Source organism: Salvia hispanica, chromosome 5, assembly GCF_023119035.1.
Source record: "Salvia hispanica cultivar TCC Black 2014 chromosome 5, UniMelb_Shisp_WGS_1.0, whole genome shotgun sequence".
Taxonomy (NCBI): Eukaryota; Viridiplantae; Streptophyta; class Magnoliopsida; order Lamiales; family Lamiaceae; genus Salvia; species Salvia hispanica.
The window spans coordinates 25,367,723-25,386,151 of NC_062969.1; the positions used below are offsets into that span (position 1 = coordinate 25,367,723).

General features: G+C 35.7%; 3 protein-coding genes across 3 annotated transcripts; 2 read left to right on the top strand and 1 right to left on the bottom strand.

Moving 5' to 3' along the window:
- Positions 1–4,500: 4,500 nt before the first annotated feature.
- On the top strand, positions 4,501–7,051 carry LOC125187138 (protein NUCLEAR FUSION DEFECTIVE 4-like). Its single transcript, XM_048083669.1, has 2 exons — positions 4,501–5,661; positions 6,504–7,051. Exons 1-2 carry the CDS (start codon positions 4,568–4,570, stop codon positions 6,946–6,948), a joined length of 1,539 nt encoding a protein of 512 aa, XP_047939626.1. The 5' UTR covers positions 4,501–4,567; the 3' UTR covers positions 6,949–7,051.
- Positions 7,052–7,853: 802 nt separating this feature from the next.
- Positions 7,854–13,805, bottom strand: LOC125190274 (28S ribosomal protein S29, mitochondrial). The gene is made up of 7 exons (XM_048087536.1): positions 13,265–13,805; positions 12,692–12,855; positions 12,241–12,452; positions 11,607–11,861; positions 11,417–11,503; positions 9,666–9,838; positions 7,854–8,319 (listed from the first exon to the last, which is right to left on the bottom strand). The coding sequence occupies exons 1-7, from the start codon at positions 13,648–13,650 to the stop codon at positions 8,208–8,210; spliced, it is 1,389 nt and encodes a 462-aa protein (XP_047943493.1). The 5' UTR covers positions 13,651–13,805; the 3' UTR covers positions 7,854–8,207.
- Positions 13,806–15,987: 2,182 nt separating this feature from the next.
- On the top strand, positions 15,988–18,077 carry LOC125186184 (probable WRKY transcription factor 26). The gene is made up of 5 exons (XM_048082532.1): positions 15,988–16,332; positions 16,415–16,561; positions 16,647–17,230; positions 17,300–17,461; positions 17,530–18,077. The coding sequence occupies exons 1-5, from the start codon at positions 16,075–16,077 to the stop codon at positions 17,837–17,839; spliced, it is 1,461 nt and encodes a 486-aa protein (XP_047938489.1). The 5' UTR covers positions 15,988–16,074; the 3' UTR covers positions 17,840–18,077.
- Positions 18,078–18,429: the final 352 nt, after the last annotated feature.

Below are 18,429 nucleotides of genomic sequence, written 5' to 3' on the forward strand. Positions count from 1 at the left end.
CCGATTGAGGCGTGTAAGATACCCACGCGAAGCTCTTTCGAAGACGAAGAGATTGATATGCATTATGGGCTGATTGGACTTCAAAATATCCAGTAAATATTGTCTCAAAGCAAGACTGTTGCACATCCACATATTTTGTACTCCCTCCGTCCCAGTAAATATGCAACATTTGCTTTTCGGCACGTGATTTTATGTAGTGTTGTTTTGTGAGTAATGAAGAGAGAGTAAAGTAAGAGAGATGAAAAAGTAGAGAGAGTATTGTTTCCATTTTTAGAAACGTTTCATTTTTAATGGGACAGACCAAAAAGGAAAACGTTCATTTCTAATGGGACAGAGAGAGTACCTTTTTGTACACATTCTTAACAAAATGGTCAACATACCAATATAATAGAGAAGTATATATAAACATGTCCAATAATAGACAAAATATGATCAAATTCATACATAACCACCCTCTAAAACCATGTAAAATGCAAGTATATCAGTTTTCTCTTTATCTCTTATCTACCTCACGAGTGGAAGACCGATGTCCTTTCCGGCCCACATCGATGATGGTTCTCTTATCTCTAGCATTGCCTACCCACGTGATGGAAGACCGATGTCCTTTCCGGCCCACACGTGAGGGGGCGTGTTAAATTCTCTAAATTCTGTCCCACATCGACTTGGTGATGATCCAATCTAATCTATATAAGTGTGGATAACCCTCCCCCTTATGAGGCTTTTTAAGGGGTGAGTGGCTCATTTCTAATATTTTGGTGTAAAAGAAATCTTCTCCAACCATGCACCAAACTCAAATCATTTTTGGTCTTTTTTGTGAAACAACACCAATTATGGTGTTACTGCAAAAATTTTGTGAGACAAAAACTCAAAAATGGCATAAATTTTGAATTTGGTGTAAATGATTGGAGTAAAACTATTTTCTGATGTAATGTATACTTAAAAATGAGTTTGAGTTTGGTGTAAATGGTTGGAGACGGTCTAATAGAAAAAAATAGCATTTGTTGCATTTAATAATTTTTTCAAACATGTGAATTTAACCACAAGTTTGTTGACTAGCATTGTGGTCAAAATATTAGTATTTACATTAAAATTGATTTTATTTTAGTCAGTGCGCTTTTATATCCTCAAGTTTTAAACTATTTACATGTCGAAGTAGTACTACAGTCGATGTTGCAAGTTTCAAGGTGCATATGTTCGCATATCACTAAGTCAAACTATATGATTTGTAGGCAATTGCATAACAACATGATTTTCCCGCTGCCGCTAAAAATGAGCTAGATTAATGTAGATAGAAATTAGAGATTTCCTAATTTACAAAGGTGTGAAAGGAAAGGTTAGATGGAAAATAGTCAGCCTAGCACGGCACAAAATGATGGACACATGAAACGGTAAGAATACGTGTTGGTTTATGTGGACGTTACATCTCCCACTAATCCAACTTAATTAGTGTTCACAACCAATAACAATAAATCTTGTCTTAATTCGCCACAATACTACCATTAATGGCAAAGGCTGGTGGCCGCTACAACTCCACACTTCTTTACTACACACCACAAATTTATTAGATGCATATCATATGTTGGGCTCAACATCTTCCATGTTACCACCCTACCTATTGTTTTATATTTATGCCATGGCATCTTAATTACTCTATATTGGGCTGCTACTTAATTAATATCTCTATTTTTTAAGTTTAAATTATACACGCGTCGATTTCCAAGTATTAAATTGACTCTAACAAATCATAATTAATTCACAAACCCTTAAATCTCTAAAAACATGCATGCATTTTTGGTCATTTGGATATTTTTCTTATGTAGTATTTTCATGTTAAAGTAATGTGTTGTGTACAAATGAGCTTGTCTCATACGTGTAACACAGATTAATGAAGTACTAAAATATACTAGCACATGTTACATGGAAAAATCTGGCTCGGTTTTCATGTTGATTTCTATGATATTCAAATGTATGAGCTCACCCACTTTAATGAATTAAATATATTAGGTCGATGTCGTTTTTCGGAAATAGCGTCAAGTGTGTAAGAATGGGACATCGACTGGATTATTGTATCCAGCTTGATTTAATTTATTGAACGAATAAACATAGTATATTTTGTGTAGCACCATCACATGCAAACAAGCAACATACGTAACTAGAGTACTGGTATGATATACTATTGGTATTTCATAAACTATATATATATATGAATATAATTGTACTAAAATGACAATAGTATATCATAAACTATATATATATATGAATATAATTGTACTAAAATGACACCCTATCATCAGTGAGAATCCTTAGATTTAGAGCAGATTCAATCTTAGTTTGTCACGTGACAGACTTGTTTGCCTATGTATCCCAGATTGCTTGTTATCTCAGATTTCATATCGCAGATTGCTTGCCTAAGTGTCACTTTAAGAGTGGTGTCACTCTAACGCACCCCCTATACATGTGGAGATAGGAGTTGCATGTATCAACTCAATCTTATTGCAGAACATTAAACCAAAATACGAAGATAATTTTTAGGTATCGCTTAGGTTATTGTTAGTTTAATTTTAGATAATTTTATAAGAATGACCTAAAATGAATTTAAAATAACCTTAAATTTGGATTTTTTTTAAATAACCTAAAAACTGACTAATAATTACACCCATATAAAATGCATAATTTTTTTTTTACCTCAGATTGGAAAATCCGATTATCAAGATTTGGCATGCGTTTTGTATTAAGATCATTTCTTATTTTGTTAAAAGTCCTATACACGTGATTGCATATGCATGTTGATATTTGGTTATCTTATAAAAACATTAAAACAATTAACTTTTCTTTCATACTCAAAGAAGAGATGGGATAAATCGAAGGTAAATCAAATTAGAATTTGATTAAAAGCCACTCTAACGTGTCATTAACCGGTGCCATAAATAACCAGCCATTAGTGACCACTGAATTACTACCATAAATGACCAGCCATTAGTAACCACAAAATTATTGATTCAGTGGTCACTAATGGTTGGTTATTTATGGCACCGGTCCATGACATGTTAGCGTGGCTTTTAATCAAATTCCAACTAATAATTTGATTTACCTTTGATGGATTTTAATTAGGTACGCGAGCGGTCATGGGAGTTTTTTCTTTAAATAATCAATCAATCGGGTTGCTCATCTATAGTCTTCTCCAAATTAATTTCTTTTAAGTTCTAGTAACTCTGTTATTCAAAAAAAAAGTTATTTCCCTTAGTAGTTAATTTCTTCGTTTCTCTATATGTAATTTTCATGTCCGACCTTTTGGTTTCATTAAACGCCAAAAAATCACCCCTCACATATTTATATCAACAACCCACTTGATAATTAAGTTGAGACTTATTAGAACCAATCTTTTCGTTTCCATAATTAGTAAACATTTCAATAAATTTAGGGATCCCAATCAAATCGGTTCTACTTATTTTATTAAATTTTCGGAGTTGATAGTACTTGATAAAATATGAGTATGCAATTCTCCATTGCTTATCATGGTTAACACTGAAAAAAATTGAATCCTCTAGTCAATTAATCTTAAAGTAATATTATCGTGCTACAAATAATTAGATACGTACGTAATAAATACATATAAAAAATTATAAATCTTAACTAAATTAACAATCATAATTAAAAAATATAAAATCAAACAAATTAATTATTAGAGTTAGAAATTCAAAAGGAACAAATTCAACAAAATATAGCTGACTACTAGAGCAAGATAGGCATAATCATGCAGGTATAATTTGTTGTTGGTGGGGCTGTATGTATATTTAGTACTATATTTAAAATTATGGAAGGAAAATTTTATTATGATTTATTTTGATTATTGTGATTTTTGCATAGTAATTTACTTAAAATATTACTCCTATTCAATAATAGTATTACTATAAGAATAAAAGAATTTTTGTTATGGGTTTAACTTTCTCGGAATAACTGAGCTAGTAAGTAACTACAGAATCTTTAGTTTCTTGAAAACTTGCATTCGAAATAGAGACGCCGGCTATTCGTAATCGGTTAGAAAATCCCAAGGACCAGAAATGAAATAAAACAAAAATTATAAATAAGCCTAGATATATAGATAATTGTGTTTTTCGCCCCCTTAGCAATGTTAGATAGCCAAATTCAAGTCATTTCGCACGTAAAACATTTTTGGCGTCGTCAGCATCGACTGCACGAACTCTTACATGAAATATAGCACTACTTCTGTTCATAAAAGTAGACTAGTTTTACCATTTTGGATTGTCTATGGATAAAACATACTATTGACATCACTAATTACGTATATACACGAAAAATGAAACAAAAAAGAATCAAAATGAATTCCCCTATGCATACACCACTCTATCAAAGAAAAAAAAACAAGCCAGAAACATAGAAATAGAAATTGAAAGAGAAACATTATTGACATCATTAATTACGTATATATACACTTAAAATGAAGCAAATTTCATTTGTATTTAACGTGTATAAATAAAAGAAAAGCAGGCCACAAACATAGAAATAGAAATAAATCCATGCATTGAAGTGCAAGTGTGAGTGAGCAATGGCCATAGAATGGCTAACCCTAGTGGCCGCAATCTGGCTCCAATCCATCAATGGCACCAACTCCAATTTCCCCGCCTACTCCTCCGAGCTCAAACGCATCCTCTCCGCCTCCCAGCTCAACCTCAACAACCTCGCCTCCGCCAACGACGCCGGCAAGCTCTTCGGGTGGATCTCCGGCGTCGCCGCCGATCACCTCCCCCTCTGGCTCGTCCTCCTCATCGGCTCCCTCCTCGGCCTCCTCGGCTACGGCCTCCAATTCCTCTTCCTCACCTCCCTCTCCTACCCCCTCGTCTTCCTCCTCACCGCCCTCGCCGGCAACGGCATCTGCTGGATCAACACCGTCTGCTACCTCATCACCATCCGCAACTTCCCCCTCGACCGCCAGATCGCCGTCGGCCTATCCACCAGCTACATCGGCCTCAGCGCCAAGCTCTACACCGACATCGTCGACGTCATCGCCGATTCCAATTCCTCCTCCGCTCGCGCCAAGGCCTTCCTCCTCCTCAACTCCGCCCTCCCTCTCCTCGTCTGCCTCGCGGTGGCGCCGCTCGCTCGCGGCGCGGTGGTCGGGAAGTCGAAGAGGCTCTCCAGAGGCTTCTTCGCCATGTTCGTCATCTCGATGGTGACGGGAGTGTTTGCGGTGGTGACGAGCCTGAAGGCGGTGGTGACTAGCCTGATCCCGAGCTACGCGATCCTCGCGGGGATGGTGGTCATTTTGCTCCTGCCGCTGGTGGTGCCGGCGGGGGAGAAGGTCACGGAGACGGTGCGGAGGAGGTGCTTGATTGCAGTGCACCACCACGACGGAGGAGGAGAGGCGGTGGTGGAGAAGGATGTGGAGAGTGATGCTAATGTGGAAGGTGTGGGGGTTGTGGATGAGATTGGGCCGTTGGTGATGGTGAGAAGGCTTGAATTTTGGTTGTATTTTTTTGTGTATTTGTTTGGAGCCACGCTGGGTTTGGTGTTTGTTAATAATTTAGCGCAAATTGCGGAGTCGAGAGGGTGTTCGGGGACTTCGTCGTTGGTCTCGCTCTCGGCCGCCTTCAGCTTCTTCGGCCGTCTCCTTCCGTCCTTCCTCGACTACTTTTTTCCTAGGTATTTTACATATTCTCGTTTTTTATGGTAAATTGCCAAATAAATCACGAAAAATATCTCGAATTCTTGTCAGTCACATACTTCTCAAAATCTGATAATTGAATTAAGAAAGATGGAAATATCACAATTATCTTATATCTATATTTTATGAAATATGCAAAAGTATATCAGCTGATTTTAAACACGTTACACACTACATAAACATATATCACCATACAAAAGTAAATTAACATAAGATGGGAGTATAATACATCCACCTATTCAAATGTGTAAAGAATGGTTAAGACTTTAACCTATCTATCATAATTTATTTGACAATCTGTCATTTTTTTTATATAAATGCGTTTCATTTTAGACACATGCAATGATGAAAAATGGAGTAAATGAATCAACTACTGCCTCATATTCTGTCCACGTGTGATTGATTATAAACACAAATTAAGGAGTAGTATACGCATGTTCCTTCTCTTCCTTTCTTAATACGCCATAATAGCCGCATATTACTTAAATTGACTTGATTATGTACACAAAATCTGAATTTATAAAAAGCCCAATTATTTCTAGGCTATATTATCATATAAAATTATTCTTCGAAACATAGTATATTGGTGCCAAATTCTAGGTTTAAATGCTCAATGTGTCAGCATGAGTTAGTTGGTAAATTAATTGAGCCAATTTATTTGGTTGTATGTGTGTGGTTCCACCACCTTGAGGGAAATGAAAAGTCAAATATATCGACTACTAGCCTCTCTGTTTCAAGATAAAGATTTATGGCATAATTTATGTTAGCAGATACATATTCTTGTACATGAGTTATGATGAGTGGTGATGAATTAATGTAGGAGTAAGCGGTTGGTGAGTAGAGCCGGAGCCATGGGAGTGATGATGGGTCCAATGTGCGGAGCTTTTTTCCTGCTATTGAATGGACAAGACGTGTCTTTATATGTGGGCACGGGCGTTATAGGCATATGCACAGGCGCGATTACATCAATTTCTGTTTCGACAACTGCAGAATTGTTTGGAACTAAGAATTTCGGAGTGAATCACAATATTCTTGTGTCAAATATTCCAATAGGTTCCTTCTTGTTTGGAGATTTTGCTGCACTTCTCTACAATAAAGCAAGAAATCATAATTCATCACTTTGCATGGGACAAAATTGCTACAACACCACTTTTATTTTATGGGGTTCTTTGTGTTGTTTTGGGACTTTTTTGGCTTTTGTCCTCCATTTACGAACCAAGAAATTATTATGCTCACCTAAGCATACTACACAGAGCGTAGCTTAGTGATCAGATTTTGTAACACATATAGGCACTTAGTTTTCTAATCTATTTTATTGGTCAATGTAAATGATAGATATGATCAAATATTGAATATTGATGTTCGATATGTGACGGTTCAACACAATTTAGAAGTACTATTTATTTGATTACATTGTAAAAAGGTAAAGATATATGTACTGTTACACAAAAACGAACATTAGATTACTGTGTTGGCAGCAAGATGAAAATGAAATTACTGATTCGTCCCCTTATTATTAATGAATCTTCCCAATAAATTTAATGATATGGTCGTGTAATTTATTGCACCTGCAAAGACATGAAATTTATCTAGATTCACACTTTGAATGTGTCAATGTTTACAGTGTAATCAATTATGTGCATAGCAGTGAATTATACTGACGATAATCAGAGTACTAATAATAAAAACATACTACTCCAGTATTTACTATAGTATTTAGTGTGTTGGATCAATAAATGACTTGCACCGAATGACCGAATATACAAATTCTGCATTGAGCTTAGAAACGAGTACAACTTTATTAGTCATGCAACAACTTAATTTTGTCACAATGCACATACTCCATATTTAATTCAATCGATCGGTTATCACGTTCTCACTCCAATCATATTTTTATTTGGATCTCTTTCTCTTCACTTGTATCCTCTAAATGTCACATATATTAGCGGCTGTAATATATGAACAATTCTGGTGGATAAAAAACTCTATAATGATATTAAAATTTATTGGGGACTGTAAAGGTTTTAACGCAATTATTCGGACACCTAAAACGTAGTAGTAGAAGTTAACTCTTAATTAAAAAAATTTTAAAAAATCTAATTTACAATAATATGTAGTACTCCATATATCTTATGTTCAATTATTCGAAAATATTGATAACATAGAAAAATATAAATATAAATACTTGTTGCATAGTAGCACCAACCTGTATGTAATGACAGCCTTATTCATTACAAGCGGAAAATATTATATCCAAAATAAAACATGGGAGACTAGGCATGACATCAATAATTCAATTGTACCCAAAATCCTAGATTGTTAATAATCCCAACCCCCCAAAAAAATTCAGGGCATTATACTAGTATGTCCAAACACATTAACCTGAAATGGCGGTATCCTATCTCAAACAAAACACAACATTTTTTAAGTTGGTTCTCTGGTGTAAGGCAGCATGCTCCCAACCTTCTTCTGACTGCTGGGACCGTGAAAATTTTAGCATTTGTCTTTTGAGAGTTGATGTGTGTCACCGCATGAAAGGAACTAAATATCTCATTTCTGTTCCATTTCCATGAGACAAGTAGAAGATCTTTTTCCAGTTTTCCTCCGTAAATGCATCATGCTTCGCTAGTCTTTGCCTGTTGAACAGAGTGTTATTTGCAACACGTCATATTCTTTGTTTCAGGTAAATCAAGGAAAAGAGGGAAACAAATTTTCCATCCCTGAAGGCTTTACAAATGTTGGAATTTCAGTTATACATAATCCCATATTGTAAACTAAACATGCCATACTTTATGGTAGAGTCAAGAGTATACGTCCCCATAATTCTGCTGAATTGCAAGGGTTGCGACGAACCCAAATTATAGCTATTTAACCTCAAGCTCTTCCCCCAACATAAAAATTAATAATACAGGTTATTCATGCCCACAATTATCTTAGACATCAAGGAAATGAACATAGATACTATTAGTTAAAAATCGACCCATCACAATTACTTGAAGTAGCAAGGATCTGCAGTTACCAAGAATATACTACTTAAATAGAACATTATGTACCCTCAAATATGTCGGTCCAAACTGGAGTAGCAACTGCAACACTTAATATCTAAAATTTGGCTTAGATGAGATGAATACATGCATGTGACGCTGTCAATCAATTCTAGTAATTCTATGTACAATCTCATGTTTAGTCAGTGACTGTTTACCACCTGTACTTGAATATCCTTTCTAATTTATATGAAAAAGGTCTTTATTAACTGTCAACTAATATCATCTGAGTATTGTTGATTGAAACTTTTGGAGTGACTGGTGATTGCAAATACCAAGGTGTAGTGGGAAAATTTGCCAATGAATTTTTCGCTACATTGTTCTAATTTTCCTTTGACCACTTAACTTTCTACAGTATGTATACTGTAGTAATATATTGTCTTCCACAAAATTATTTGATTGATGGAAGAGAAAAAAATTCTCCCGTTATTCTTTTCAACACATAGGATCCAAGCATTTTGATTTTTCTAAATAAATGATGACCGTCATATAGGGAAGCTAAAAATTAAGGGATGGGAATGTGTTTGCTTGAGTTATAGTAAGTTCCTGCATCCCAGAACTACCTAGCACTAGCTTAACTAAAACTAGCACGCATGATCTTGCCCAAGACAAGAGAGAGTAAGGATTGAAGGAAGAAAAAAAAGTCCCTCATTATCTTTTCAACTTATAGGATCCAAGCATTTTGACTTTCTAAATTAATGATGATTGTTATATAGGGAAGCTTAAAAGTAGGGGATGAGTATGTGTTTTTGAGTTAAAGTTCCCGAATCCCAGGACTACATAGCGCTAGCTTAACTAAAACTATCATGCATGATCTTGCACAAGAAAGAGTAAGGATAGATGCATCTATATGCAGTTACTTCAACTTGTAAATGAGACAACATAAGTTTTTATATATTTATACAGTTATGCTCAATTACAAGTGAAGAGGAGCAAACCTGAGATAGTAATGGCAGACGGTAGCGGCCTCATCCAAATTGTACCGAGGGAGAATGATTCGAGCATCAGTAGGAACATCTGGCAATTCTTGACGCAATTTTCCAACGGCAGTTGAATGAGAAAAGGCGCCCACCATCATATCATCATGCATCATTGACCTGAATGCATTGACCTAGAGGGAAATGTTGACAAAAAACATCGTGTAAAGTGAAAAGTAAATCAGGTTGTCCACATCTAAAGTAAACGATAGGTGTGCATGTGTTGGAGTGAAACACTCTTTGGGAATTTAATGAATTCTTAATTGCACCCAAATTAAGTAGGAACTTCTCATCCAGTCCAGCATGAGAAATAGGAAAGAAAAAAGATTCATTATTTTTTAAAACACTTCAAATCCATTCCTCCCAAGTCCCACGTAAGCCAGATTCTAAGACCTTGTGGTACTGTGTACACCACAATATCACGGTATCACCTATAGGAGTTTCAGACAAATATACAAGGGGACACTCTGAGAAGATTAAGAAAGTGATGAAGAAAACATAATATTGTATGAAGTAAAAACAAAGGTGCCACTTCACTCTCGGACTTTGTATAGAGTGTTCAATGAGTGGTGTATGCTGGACTTGACCACAGTGCCACAGTTGATCCATGATCTATTTTTTTCCAGTATTTGTAGTTTTATTTGTAGAAAAGGCAGTGTCATACAGGGTTTAATTGTTCCAGCCCTTTGTTCTTAATGGCTGGAAAGTGAATAATAGAATTTATTTAGAATGAAGAAGATTGTTCAGAGGTGTCAATTGTGTGATACAGTCATCTTTATATAATTGGTCCCAAACCTAATGACTCTTAAGGTCATTTAGATAATTAGGAAATTGACAATGTGATTGTACTTGGACTGTTTTTGCCTATGAGGTTCCCCATCCCTATAAGCTCCATTCTTTTCAAGTTGCTTCTTGTACAAATAAATAATCAAAGGACGCCAGTTTAAATAATATTGTATGGCAATAGTAGTTATTATAGAATATGTTATAGAACGTTATTAAGCACATATAATACATGAGACTAAGCTAGAGTAGGTCACATAACCTATGTGGGATACTTATTCTATTAACATAATCTATAGCAGTAGTAGTGTAGTAGTAACATTTCTATAAACGTGTACGGTAAGACAAAATCAGGTAATACTGTGAGGCGATGCAGTATAATATCCAAAAGTTCAAAATTAAGAAGCAGCATCTCAGCAGGTCCTACTGTACAAGAGGATCTATTTATCTATGTCGCTTGCAATTCTAAAACCTGATTTCAAATATATGGAATGAATTTCATCTGACATAAAATAAAATGTTCAGTATTACAACATGCAGCCTATGAATGAATTAATTATCTTGCCAGGATCTATTAAATTGTCACCAAAGACCAAAAGTTACCTTCTTTTCCTCTTGCAGAAATATGAAGATTCAAACGTAAAAAAGGGATCATCGTAATTATATAGCGAAAAACCAAGTATCATAGCTTAAACAGCCCAAGATTTAACACAGTAGAGTATTCCAAAAGGTGATTCAGTTCAAACATAGTGTCCCGGACCATATAATAGTACATCTCTACTTGAGAAAGGGAAACAAAGTCCCCAAAGTTGTCTCTTCCTGGTCCACTAAATTGAAATATATACACAGCTAGCATTCAAATATCCAGACAAAATAACCACACAACAAATTGAAAATTTCCAATTATATATTTATAAATCACAACTTACAGTAGCAACTTCTCTAGCATGAATGGGTCGAACAGAACGATCCGTCACTGGCTCCTCAAAGTCAGTAAATGTGAACCAATTATTATACTGTTCAAATGCAACAGCAGCCAGTTAGTAGAAGATGCAAATAGATTCCAAAATGCAAACAGTCACTCTGTGAACAGAAATATGAAGTTGAAAGAATCCTCACTTGATCAATTGCAATAAGAACGGGGACGCTAGTCACTTTAGATAATTCCTTCCTCAATCTAACCACCACTCCAACAGCAGCATGTGAGTCTTTAACTCCAGCCTCAACTAGCTGGGAAAGAGTTGTCCCTTCAAGAATTTGCATCTTATCCCTACCCTTTGGCCAGCCAACACCAGCACCCTCTCCCAAAGGAATAGGATCAAGTATTTTGCAAGTTATACCTTCCAATAAAGACTTATTGAACTTCAAGAAATCCTGCAATAAACAGCCAAGAAACCAGAGTCGATATTAATACAAGAAATGGAGTCAAACACGATCATTTTTAATAAAAGAAACAAACACAAATATTATTAAATGACTTCAACTGAAGAGGAAAGTTCTGTGATTAAGAAACTGCAGGAATAACTATAAACTGGACAGAGTCATGACAACAAAATCATTGTAAGGTAGAGATGCTACTGAAAGGCCTAATTTTGAAGTCTTGTGGCTTTTAACCGATGAAATGTTTGTAAAAGCAACCTGATGTAAGCAAGTAAAGAATCGTATGCAACATAAAAAATGCAATTAAAAAATGAATTATAGTGAAACAGTGTCATCTGTAAGAAAAGTGAAATTAAGTTTTAAGATTTCTTACTTGTAGAATGTTTAAAGCCTGCACAGGGGTATCCCACAGATTAGTCTCAGGATTTTTATAGAATAATCCACCATGTGTCCAGTCTCGGCCTCGAGGGACATAAAGCACAAGCCAACCTTCCTTGCGGGCCCAGTTAACAAGCATTGCAAGTACAGTACTCTTCCCACAACTCAAAAGGCCATCTAGTACAATTTGCTTTCTTACTTTATGACCTGCTATTTAAGATCATGGAAATTACTTACTCATTTTCAAATGAAACTAGAGCACCAAAAAAGTTTTAGTAGTTCTTCTATTTGAAAGAATAAAAAACAGTCGATAAGAACAACTTCATACATAAAGTACACCACAAGTGACTGTGTACACACATAACATTGAACTAATCATGAAGAAAAATCTCTGCAATGTAATTAGAAAATACTCATGACAGTAAACAAAGAAGGGGGAAAATGACCTTTAGACTTAGCTGCTAATGAAGGATCAGCAGCCTGCCTGAAATTATCCCGAAGTTCAATGAAACACCGCCGCACCAACAAGGCACTCCTGCATGATTCCTCAAATTCCTTCACCATTCCCAATGGAAGCCCCTCTGGCAAAACCTCGTTTAACTCCTTCATGCTACAAAACATATCAAATATATTTGCATCTAACAATCAAATTTTGCTACTTCACATCCACACGGGCAATGTGTAAACAGCAAATGACATATTGGAACTGATCATAAAGAAAATGCCATGGCCACACTTTGCAAGTCAATGAGATAATCATTCACTCGCATATCACCACATATCAGAGTTTTAGTAAACCAAAGAAACGGCTTAATCCAAAAAAAAATTCATCAAGCGAAAGCTACATATCAATGCCGAATATACAAACCGCTAATTCACCTTTTAGGTCAGCTCAGACGCGATTAAAATAAATTTCCCGACGGCAAATAACAAAATGAAATCAGTTAAGAGCAGCAAATTCTCAAACCTACATTGGAAGCAATAAACGATTTTGAGTTATTTAATCAGCAATGCACTACCTGAATCGAAAGTAATGGTTGACATCATTATCGGTGAGGGACGAGAGAGACGGAGCGGAAGTGAAGAGAGAGCGGCCATTGGGGCCCACGTCGAGGGCGGGGTTCTTCTCATCCTCCGCTAGCAGACGGCGGCGGAGCTCCGCATCTTGTTTAGCAATAGAGTCGGGGCTCGCCACCAGCACTTCTTCAGGCTTCTTATCCTTTAGATCGGATTTGGTCTGTGTTTTCTTATCGAATTTTGGCTGGGTTTTCTTTCCTTTGGTGGAACCACCTTTAGCTTTAGGGGTTTTAGAGGCCATGTTCCGGCAATTGGTGAGCTGCCACTGATATTGCCGGAGTGGTGAGGCGGCGCCGGTGGTTGCTCGGAGGAGTGATCGGAGCAACATATTTACTTGTTGATTTTTTTTTTTTTTTGTTACGAATAAGCTGTAGTTGGGGTTTTCGGTTTCAAGGTTTGGCCGTTTGGGGTTTATTAGAAACAGAGAGTGGTGTAGATTGTAGAGACGAAGGGTATTCTCGGGAGTGTATACCCTACTGAGCTTAAAAACACTGCATCAAACCCACGCCATTTTATTTAAGAGGAAACTACGTAAATAAGTACACGATCATTTTGCACATAAATGGTACCTGATCTTTATTTGATATTGGTTTTAGTACCATGTGATAAAAATAATCTAAGGTACCAAATATGTAAATTTTTTTTGTTACGGAGGATATTTTTAGAAATTTCAATTGAATAGTACTAAATATGTGATTATTTTTTCTTCCTTTCTTATTTTCTTTTTAGTTTCTTCTTCATTCTTTTTTCTTCATTTTCTACTTTTTATAGTATTTTATCTTTCTTTTTCTCTCTTTTTTTCTCCTTAATTTATATTTCTTCTTCTTTCTTTTTTCTTTTATCTTCTTTTTCTTCTTTCCTTTTAGTTTTTTATACATACATCAATTGCATTCATAATAAAAATCAAGAACAAAATGTCTAATTAAATTAATTATTTATATCAGAATAAAATGTCTAATTAAATTAATTATTTATATCATTATGAATACAATTCACAACTTTTATTACATAATATTATATGGTTCATAATTTATATAATTATACTATAATTATTTATTAATTACTACAAGTTTTTAGTATTATAACAATAATATTTTTATAATAATTACATATAATTATAACTATAATTGTAATTAACTATATTTGAATGATATTAAAAATAAATTAATTATTAATTTATAACATCAAAATAATAATATTAATATTGATTAATAATAATAGTATAAAGAGGGCGGAGAATGAGAGAAAATATTAAAATATCACTTTTGGTACTAATTTTATGTTTACCTAAAATATCCTTTATGGCATAAATGAGAAAATGTATTTGTTTAGAGGATATTTTGAGAAGAAAATTGCATCAGGTACCAAAAATGTGATTTATAAGTACCAAAAGAGATATAAAATAAAGATCAGGTATCATTTACGTGCGAAAGTAAAAGATCTTGTACCATTTATATAGTTCACTCTTTATTTAATTCAAACACAGGTTCTAAAGCATTAAGCACGTACCATTACTTGATTACTTGATTTATTTTTTGAGTCAGGTTCATTTTTATATACTCCACTATACCATTTATAAGTTTATTTCACAAATTTTTTATTTCATTTAGATAATTGTTTTGTTTTAGGGATTACTGTAAATTAGAATTTATAAGTTTTTTTTTTAATTTAAAAAGAGAGCTCATTTTTATGATTGGATTTTGTAGTAGGGTTTCAATTGAGGGCTAAAACTATTCCAAAAAAATGTTTAGAAATCTAAAATAAAGTTTTTGTGACATACTCTATAATTAAGTGTGTGAAAGAGAGTTGTTTCCAAAAAGGGAAATGTGACATATTTTGTGGGACAAATTAAAAATAAAAGTATGACATTTTTTATGAGACGGAGAGAGTACTATAAACACACAACAAATTTAACTTACATTAGTTGAAAAAAACACTTACATTACTTAAATTAAATTTACATTACCATAAAAATATAAACATGCTTATAGGAAACTTACATTAGTTGAAAAAAACACTTACATTAATTAAATTAAATTTACATTATCACAAAAATATAAACATGCTTATAGGAAAAAAGTATAAACAAAAAACAATCGAATAAATGAGAAAAGTATAATAAAAGTCAAAATTAAAAACAAAAAGTTGAGTTTGGGGCTTGAACCCATACCTCTAAAGTTTTTAAAACACATTTACCATTAGGCTTAATATAGATTTTATATTGAAATCAAACAAAGCTTTACATAAAGTAACAAAAACTCTCTTTAAAGTGTGAAACTAATTGTCTTTTATCGAAATTATAAAGAAATTTGAAGTTGAAAACCTATCTATTAAACTACCATTCATCCCACGTCAAAGTCACAATAAAAGTGAAAATTGAAAATCTATCTATAAAAAATTTAGTCTGATGAAGGATTATAAATTAATATTTCATTGGTGGCTCAATTTAAATACATATAACTTTGAGAAAGAGCTCATTCCAATTTAATTACTCGTGGCCCATTTGGTTTATAGGTTAGCCCAATAATTATCAGGGAGCACAATAGTGAGGAGAAATGCATATTTTTCACGAGTGTGAATGCAAAATAAGAGGATAAATTAATTTGAAAATACAGTGCAAAGATAAAAAAGGCTGAAATTAAAAGACAATATATAGCCAGAGAGAGAAGAGAAAATGATGACATTTTAAGTCTGGTGTTCCCACACAATCAATTCATCGCCCAATAATCCATTTTCTCCTCTGCAACTATTCATGTCTTCTGCCTCTTTCACCAGCCTCCTCACCTCCGACCACCACTCCACCACCACCTCCTCCACCGTGAGCAGAGGCCTCGGTGATCGGATAGCTGAGAGGACTGGCTCTGGTGTTCCCAAATTCAAGTCCCTGCCGCCGCCTTCGCTGCCGATAACTCCCCTCTCCGCCGCCTCGCCTTCTTCCTGGTTCGCTATTCCACCGGGCCTCAGCCCCGCCGAGCTTCTCGATTCTCCGATTCTTCTTCCCGCTTCCAATGTCAGTTCCTGATTATTCCTTATTTCTCATGCGTTTCCTAGCTTTTTATGTTTACCTGAGTTTTTACTGTTTGTAAATGCAGATTTTGCCGTCTCCGACCACCGGGACTTTTCCGATTCAGGATTTCGGTTGGAAGAGTAGTTCCAATAGAAACGACATCAAGCTCGAACACAACAACTTCTCAGAATTCTCTTTCCAAACCCAAACGCCTTTGCCGTCTTATAATTTGGTACGTCTAATTTCTTCAATTTTTGTTTGTTTGGTGCTCGATTGATCTCTCTTCTCATAATCTTACCAAAAAACTGTTGAATCAGGGAGAAGAGAGATGGAATTACCAGCAATCCGCCAATCCAAACGATCAAGACAAACCAGGCGCGAAATCGGAAATCGATCAAACGCCGAGCTACTCGCCAGAAATGGCTGCGATCCAAGGAAACGATCAAAGCGCGCAAATAGAATACAATCAGAATAAATCATGGTCTCAGAATCGGAAGTCGGATGATGGCTACAACTGGAGGAAATACGGGCAGAAGCAGGTGAAGGGGAGCGAAAATCCGAGAAGCTATTACAAGTGCACCTTCGCGAATTGCTCGATGAAGAAGAAAGTGGAAACGGATTTAGACGGACGGATCACTGAGATCGTCTACAAAGGCAATCACAACCATCCCAAGCCTCAGCCCACTCGAAGATCGTCGCTGTCTTCTTCATCCGTACACCCCAAGTCCTACTCTGCACAAATCTCCGAGCAATCGTACGGCCAGGAGAGGATCGATTCTTCCGTCGCAACTCCCGACAACTCGACGATTTCGATTGGGGATGATGAGCTGGAGCAGAGCTCGCACAAGAGTAGGTCCGGTGGAGATGAGATCGACGATGAAGAGCCTCGTACCAAGAGATGGTATGTAAATCCCCAATTGCAATTAGGGTTTATATTTAATTAGGCTAATTTTGATGGTGTGTTTGGCAGGAAATGCGAGAGTGAGAGCGAATGCGTTTCTGCAGTTGGAAGCAAGGCTGTGAGAGAACCCAGAGTGGTAGTTCAAACGACTAGCGACATTGATATTCTCGACGATGGCTACCGATGGAGAAAGTATGGCCAGAAAGTGGTGAAGGGGAATCCAAATCCTAGGTAACAAAATTTGTATAATTTGTGAGGAATTTGCATTTTTGTTGATGTTGAGTTGTTGGTGATTCTAGGAGCTACTACAAGTGCACGACTCCAGAGTGCGCGGTGAGGAAGCATGTGGAGCGGGCATCTCAGGATCCCCGGTCGGTGATAACAACGTACGAAGGGAAGCACAACCACGACATCCCTGCTGCTCGTGGTAGTGGTAGTGGTAATGGTAATGGCAGGCCGACCCCATTGCCAAATAAGCCCATGATCGATGGCTATGACATGGGAAGCTATGGCTACTCGAGTTTTGGAACCTACGACAACACTACACCGTTTTCAAGAGCCAAAGATGAGCCTAAAGATGACTTGTTTCTCGATTCATTGTTGTGCTGAATTGAGATCAGATCAGTGTTTGTTGTTGTCTGCAGAAGAAAAGTATTGAACTGATGGCCTTACACAATTTGGGTTTTGAGAGGGTGTCTGCTTTATTAGGTGTAGGTTTCGAATTGTTGATTGTTCATTTTTTGGGTTCTTGATATTTGTTTGTAATGCACATACATATTATTTATTTCTTGTACATCCCGAGAGATATAGTATTACTCCGCAATTTTCACAAGGATTTCATTTTTAATTCTGGTCCATTATAATTTTTAAAATTAATAAATAAATAAAATGATCTGTGGCTCAAATCAATGATTAAAGTAATGTGATAAGTAAACCCAATCCTAGACTATGAACTAATCAATTTTATTTACATTATATGCCGACTTGACTTTGATGAAGAGATATTAGAAAACTGGATATTTTGTGGTGGTCCACATTCATCTTAAAACTGAATCAGAATTTTTGTTACCAAAATTTGCAGGATAACTATGGATAAGAAAAGAAAAATCAGACACGAAAGTAATAGCAGTCTAATTTGAATGGGTCAAAATTTTATTAGGAGTTACTTCGCGCGCACGGTGGTGGTGGGTGGGTCAATG

What these genes read in the sequence shown, in the direction of transcription:
- LOC125190274 (XM_048087536.1), bottom strand. Translation starts at nt 13,650, where the DNA reads ATGTTGCTCCGATCACTCCTCCGAGCAACCACCGGCGCCGCCTCACCA. An exon ending in AACCATTACTTTCGATTCAG is followed by an intron (nt 12,856 to 13,264) that starts GTAGTGCATTGC and finishes TATGTTTTGTAG; the next exon opens with CATGAAGGAGTTAAACGAGG. An exon ending in ATTAGCAGCTAAGTCTAAAG is followed by an intron (nt 12,453 to 12,691) that starts GTCATTTTCCCC and finishes CTTAAATAGCAG; the next exon opens with GTCATAAAGTAAGAAAGCAA.
- LOC125186184 (XM_048082532.1), top strand. Translation starts at nt 16,075, where the DNA reads ATGTCTTCTGCCTCTTTCACCAGCCTCCTCACCTCCGACCACCACTCC. An exon ending in CTTTGCCGTCTTATAATTTG is followed by an intron (nt 16,562 to 16,646) that starts GTACGTCTAATT and finishes CTGTTGAATCAG; the next exon opens with GGAGAAGAGAGATGGAATTA. An exon ending in AAGGGGAATCCAAATCCTAG is followed by an intron (nt 17,462 to 17,529) that starts GTAACAAAATTT and finishes TGGTGATTCTAG; the next exon opens with GAGCTACTACAAGTGCACGA.
- LOC125187138 (XM_048083669.1), top strand. Translation starts at nt 4,568, where the DNA reads ATGGCCATAGAATGGCTAACCCTAGTGGCCGCAATCTGGCTCCAATCC. An exon ending in CTCGACTACTTTTTTCCTAG is followed by an intron (nt 5,662 to 6,503) that starts GTATTTTACATA and finishes GAATTAATGTAG; the next exon opens with GAGTAAGCGGTTGGTGAGTA.